This window comes from Gymnoscopelus braueri (assembly GCF_963280865.1).
Source record: "Gymnoscopelus braueri genome assembly, chromosome: 21".
NCBI lineage: Eukaryota > Metazoa > Chordata > Actinopteri > Myctophiformes > Myctophidae > Gymnoscopelus > Gymnoscopelus braueri.
The window spans coordinates 20,091,559-20,097,975 of NC_137623.1; the positions used below are offsets into that span (position 1 = coordinate 20,091,559).

The following is a 6,417-nucleotide window of genomic DNA, read 5'->3' on the forward strand; positions in this document are numbered from 1 at the left end:
TACAAGCAACTTCACAGACAAATAAGCTCTAAGTCGCTTATAATAAGCGGACATGGCAACGCTGGTGCGTGTGTGTGTGTGTGTGTGTGTGTGTGTGTGTGTGTGTGTGTGTGTGTGTGTGTGTGTGTGTGTGTGTGTGTGTGTGTGTGTGTGTGTGTGTGTGTGTGTGTGTGTGTGTGTGTGCGCGCGTGTGTGTTGTGTGCGTGTGCGTGTGCGTGTGCGTGTGTGTGTGTGTGTGTGTGTGTGTGTGTGTGTGTGTGTGTGTGTGTGTGTGTGTGTGTGTGTGTGTGTGTGTGTGTGTGGCGCGCGCGCGAGGGGGGGGGGCACACTGTATCCGCGAAGCCTCCGCTCTACTCTGTCAGATCATACCATCCATTCCCAAACTTGGATGCGTTCTGACCAACATCATCAGATCAAGATAAAGAAATAATTCGCTACATTTGATTTGGTGGTAAAGTTGGTGAATAGCCTCACATCTGTTACATTTTTCAGAGCTTATCCTTGCCCAGGTGAGTGTCCAAATATTGTACGATCTTGACATTGTTGAAGTGAGAATGTGTTATTATGTGCGTTGCTGTATTAGTCCTCAAAGGCTACTTTCTTCAGATCGAGATTTATTGGCTAATTTGCTGTCAGGCGAACTGTAATATGCATTAGTCTGATTTTTTTTATTAAGCTAATAATGTTTTTGTTCTAACCAATTAATAGCCATTAGATAGTCCTATTATTTATTTATTCATTTTATTTGTATACTTTATTGCAGGTTCATACAATACATGTGATCCATTTCCTCCATAAAATTAAGTTTTCTTCACTTGTTTAATTCATTCTGCATCATTTTTATAGATGTTTTGATAGATAGTCCTATATTGTATGTGTTTTTTACTTCTTGTATCCCTCTTCCACAGATCTTCCCTTTCAAAAGTGTACATATAATATGTTTAAATACATTTTAACCATTTGATATAGGTGTCAAAAATGGAAAGCACATCATCATCGGTTGAAATGCTCAAAGAAGACTTGTGCCTCTCATCTACGCCTGCAGCGTCAGAAGATTGTCTGGTAATGAATTCTACTCTGCTGCCTGGTGGTCCTGGATACTCAGAGAACCACAGTTTGACGCATGATGATGAGAGCTGGGACCCCGAGCCCATGTCCTCCATCAGCATCCCCATCATCATCACTGCTGTCTACTCTGTGGTGTTTGTTGTGGGCTTGCTGGGAAACTGCCTCGTGATGTATGTTATCATCAGGTAAGGTTCTCTCAGTGGTGGGAAAAAAGTACTCCCATTTTGTACTTAAGTACAAAGTATCAATACTGCAAATGTAGAAATACTCTGTTACGTGGGTAAAAGTCCGGAATTCAAAATTGACTTGAGTAAAAGTACATTTAGTATTGGTATCAAAATACTTAAAGTACCAAAAGTAGAAAGTACTCATTATGCAGAATGCCCCGTTTCACAAGTTTTCAAACATATAAAATGTGTACAAATCTTTTGAAAATAGCAGATCTACAAGTTCACAATGCGTCGCGATGCGATGCATTGTGAGCTTGTAGATCTGCTATCTTCAAATGGACGAATATAGGGCTGAGGGTTAATGTATGTTTTGTAATAATAAAGCAGAAGTAAAAGTACTGAAAATTGGAAATACTCCAGTAAAGTATAAATACCTCAAAATTGTACTTGTGTACAGTACTTGAGTAAATGTACTTAGTTACTTTACACCACTGCATATTGTAATATTGCAGTAGGCATTGAGTTATATATAGTTGCTGTCTTAACCACTTGATTGAATGACTGATTGATTGAGTACTTTATTAACAGTTTGCAAATAGTGGGTCTACAGTGGTAGGATTTTATAATAACGCTAAAAGGATAACACAAAAAGCCCTAAGGGCTCGTTTCCATTGTGGTCCTGTGTATTCAATCCATCGAGACATTTAAAGACATGCAATAATATACAATCATTTACAGGACATCATCAACACTATAGTAGCAATAAACGTATTACATGGACAGTAAACAGTTGGGGGGGGGGGGGGATTTCTCTTAAACCCTGTATGGTTGAACGGAGTCACTCAGGGCTCTGTAGTGTCTTTTCTGTTTTCTGCTATTGTAGGGAAGGCTTTCAGTGAAAATAGCCGATCGGCGCTTGGGTGGCGCAGTGGTAAAGTCCCTGCCCACCACGACGGAGGTTGTGGGTTCGAATCCACCGTGGTGCATCCGGCTTTGTTGGGCGTCTATACGAACACAATTGGCCCATGTTCAGGGGAGGGAAGCCGGGCGGGGCGGGTGATACTGGTCATTGCACGTAATCCTACGGGCTGGGGGGGGCGGCACCTGTCAGCGGGGAGTGTTGGGCGGGAGGAGTAGGACGAAGGCTCTATACGTCCTCCTGGTGGGGGCTCCTCACTGGTGAGTCAGTAGGATACGACAGCAGTGACAACACAGGAATGTGTGTGGGGAGGAATCAATTGGCATAGCGACTAAATTGGGGAGAAAAAGGGAGTAAAAAATAATTGGCTACTCTAAATGTTTGTAAAAAAATAAATAAAAAAGCAGATCGACAAGCTTGGTCGATCTGCTATTTTCAGCAAAAGCTTTCCCCAGAATATGGATGCTGGGGTTTAAGTGGTTAAAAGGATATACTTATAGACAAGGTAGCCTACCTTGTCTATAAGTATATCTCCCAAATATTTTGAACCACACGATGGTGAGTGGGGGCAGTATCTTTTGCACTATAACAGTATAGCCTAATCCTGTTGTGAGATGAACAAGCTGCTCCAACAGAAGGTGTTTCTATCAAGCCAGTATAGCTTGTAAAATAGGCACTGGTTTGGTAAGCATTATTAGCCTTCATATTCATAATATGATCATACAAGCATTTTTCATCTGGTCTTCTTCAGTAGTAATGTTGTGGAAGGCATGTGGAGTTGAGATTCAGAGAAAAAGGGGCATGCTACTCACTACTAATGAGTCATTAGTAAGGTTGACGTAAACTAATCTAGTTATGATGTAGATTAGAATGTGCTTGAATCCAGGATGCGTTCCCATTGGGTAGGATGCATGGTAACAGGAAAGGTGGGCACCTCGATGTACAATTGGCTATTTTGTCCAAAATATTAAAAAAAAAAAATAGTATACATGATTAGAACATTTTACAATTAAGGCCTAGTATTTCTACAATTGCTACAAATTGCTACAAAACCTGTATGTCCAATCATTTTGGGCATAAACAAGCAGTTGAAGGATGAGGTCGGATAATGATGTACCGTGCATGTTCACATCATGTATACTTTACATTACTTCACTTTCAAATATATATATTTTTTACATCATGGACAAAATAGCCAATTTCACATTGAGGTGCCCACTCTTCCTTAGTGCCCACTCTTCTTGTATTCGGATGCATAGTCTATCTATGTGGATGAATATTGTACCAAAATATTATGGGACAACTTCTGTCGCAGTGACTCCATAATGTTTTGTCATATCAAATAAGTCATACTTAGCACCTTCCAAATGATATGACCAATTGTTGGGGTAATGTAAGGCATTCTTGGCACAGAAAATAATATTGTAGCATAAACATTACTTTTAATTGAAAGTAAAATGTAACATTGAATATGACAATGTCCAACAACAAACTAACACCCTCTGAACTAAGATTAAAACCATTTAAAATCAGCAGTGCTTCATCATGCTGATGACTTGGCTTGCATTTCATCCGATATTATTTATGACGTGCACGAGCAACAAATCTCCCATGATGTCTTGTGAAATGACAATTACCTCAAATCAAATTGATTGCATAATCCTGTCAGCACAGGCCAATTTCCTCACCTCTACATTAATGCCATACCACAGGCAGTACATTTTACTGTTCAGTGGCACAGTACTACAACTCAAACATATCACCGCTATATATTCTACAAATACGTTGCAGTGGTTTGGGATTTGACATGAGGAAGAGGCTGGATGACGGCTGAAAATAAATGGATGATTCTGAATAGCTAATAATATAGGGGATGTGATTGTTATGTAGATGTAGTACCACATTTACAGTCAAAGATATGCTAAATGGGCACATCCACATGCTTAATGGATCCAAAAGCAAGGACAATTGGCATAGAAGTCTACCTAGCAATTACTCATTTCATATTATCTAACTATGGTGAGTGACTTATTTTTGCAGAGGTTCAAGGATTTGCTCATAAATTACATTAGATGAACGTTTAGAAAATATGCAATATCTTCAGCCATGCAATATTGTGTCTATGCTTATGCTTTTTTTTGCCACAGTGAGATTGCCTTTGTCACCTCATCTGAGGAAAGGAATTTACATTAATCTTTTACTTAACCACATGATGTAGATTGCCTATTTTCATCATTGAGATTTTGTGTAGAGGGAAAAAAGGAGGGGGCCGAGTACAGATACCTGGGTGACCCTGGTCGGTAAAATATTTAGGGGTGGTTAAGTTATACATTCATATTATAGCGATATGAAACCGTTGTCAGCACTAGATATTCCTCAGCATAAAACAGCATGTTCCCAGAACAAAAATAAAAAAAAATAAGGTAAGTTGAACTGAACTGAAATTATTATCCATGGTTACTTTCAGAATGATGAAAGTGAGAAAATAGCCAGCACACAGTAAATGTCCTTTTCACATTTTATTTTTATAAGTTTATTTACCCCTCCACGGACAGAACATTGGACGCGTTTCAACCAAACAGGTTGTCTGAGAATGAGCCATGTTCTAATTAATGAGCCATGTTCTAATTAATCTTCATAACCCCACTGCGTAAACAGCATGATATTTTAATGACTTCGATGAGGTTTATTATCCAATTGCAGTCAAGTAGTTGTGGAAATGTTTGAGGTGTTACACTGGTCACAGCAAATTGCTTGTCATGTTTCTGCCTTTTATTCTCATTTATGCGACATTGTATTTTCCGCATTGTTATTGGCCGTGACCTACTTTAACAGGTACACAAAGATGAAGACAGCCACCAACATTTACATATTCAACCTAGCTCTCGCCGATGCCCTTGTCACCACAACAATGCCTTTCCAGAGCACTGACTACCTGTTGCACACGTGGCCCTTTGGCGAGGTGGTGTGCAAAGTGTTCATCTCCATAGACTACTACAACATGTTCACCAGCATCTTTACTCTCACCATGATGAGTGTGGACCGCTACGTGGCAGTGTGCCATCCAGTGAAAGCCCTGGACTTTCGCACCCCGATGAAAGCCAAGATGATCAATGTGTGCATCTGGATTCTGTCCTCGGCTGCAGGGATACCAGCTCTTATCCTGGGCGGTACCCAGACCAACAATGGTGAGAGAAAGACCTTCTACCTTGACCCTCTTCCGGAACAGATTTCTCCCTAGCCTGATTTGTACTTTAGTTGCGCACTGGTGTTGCATGGTGAGCTTGTATAGATCAGCTATAAATTCAGGCATCAGGAATGCAGACAAAAGTGAGAGGGCACAGATCATGCTGAGCCATACATTTATTTAAAGTTTTGTGTCAGTGAGAGCTCCATCTCTCGAAAAAATATTTTTTTATTCATATTTTCATGAATGGAAATGTATTCCATCTGTTCCCTGACTCTAGCTAGCGGTATTAAGGTGTCCATTATGTTTTGTCCCTGAATAGAGATGATGCTGTGAAAAGCAGAGTCAAGAGCAAGATGTTCCATTCAGAGAGTACATTAGCTGTTCTGTTCCCCACAGTGACAACCGACAAATGGACAGTTGGAGTGTTGTTTAGCTGATGATGAAGTAGTTCTGTGCTAAAGTGTGGGTGTATCCCCCCCGCCCCCCCCTTCTCTCCTTCCTGTCCGTCCGTCCACCCCCTGCCCCCCCCTGTAGGCACGACGGAGTGTGCCTTGCAGTTCCCGGAGCCATACGTCTACTGGGACACGCTAATGAAGGTCTGCGTGTTTGTTTTCGCCTTCGTGGTGCCAGTGCTGATTATCACCGTGTGCTACACCCTGATGGTCCTGAGGCTGAAGAGCGTGAAAATGCTGTCCGGCTCGAGGGAGAAGGACCGCAACCTGCGTCGAATCACTCGGCTGGTGTCGGTGGTGGTGGCCGTGTTCGTGGTGTGCTGGACGCCCATTCACATCTTCATCCTGGTCAAAGCCCTCGTGGCGGTGCCCGAGACCATAGGCGTCATGGCGGTGTACTTCTTCTGCGTGGCCCTGGGCTACACGAACAGCAGCCTCAATCCCGTCCTCTATGCCTACTTGGATGAGAACTTCAAACGCTGTTTCAAAGACTTCTGCCTCCCTGCAAAGTTAAAGGGAGGCAGCAGCAGGGGTTCAGGGAACAACAAGACTCGCAGCACGGTCAGGGAGGCCCCCGTTCCTCTGGAGAATCCAGATAGGACTAGCAAGCCTGCATGA

At 41.9% G+C, this 6,417-nt stretch overlaps 1 protein-coding gene across 1 annotated transcript; it reads left to right on the plus strand.

Annotated features, from left to right (window-relative positions):
• Positions 1 to 1,125: 1,125 nt before the first annotated feature.
• Positions 1,126 to 6,417, plus strand: LOC308076916 (kappa-type opioid receptor-like; the record flags this gene model as incomplete). Its single annotated transcript, XM_080417433.1, has 3 exons — positions 1,126 to 1,253; positions 4,993 to 5,345; positions 5,882 to 6,417. Exons 1-3 carry the CDS (start codon positions 1,153 to 1,155, stop codon positions 6,415 to 6,417), a joined length of 990 nt encoding a protein of 329 aa, XP_080273559.1. The 5' UTR covers positions 1,126 to 1,152.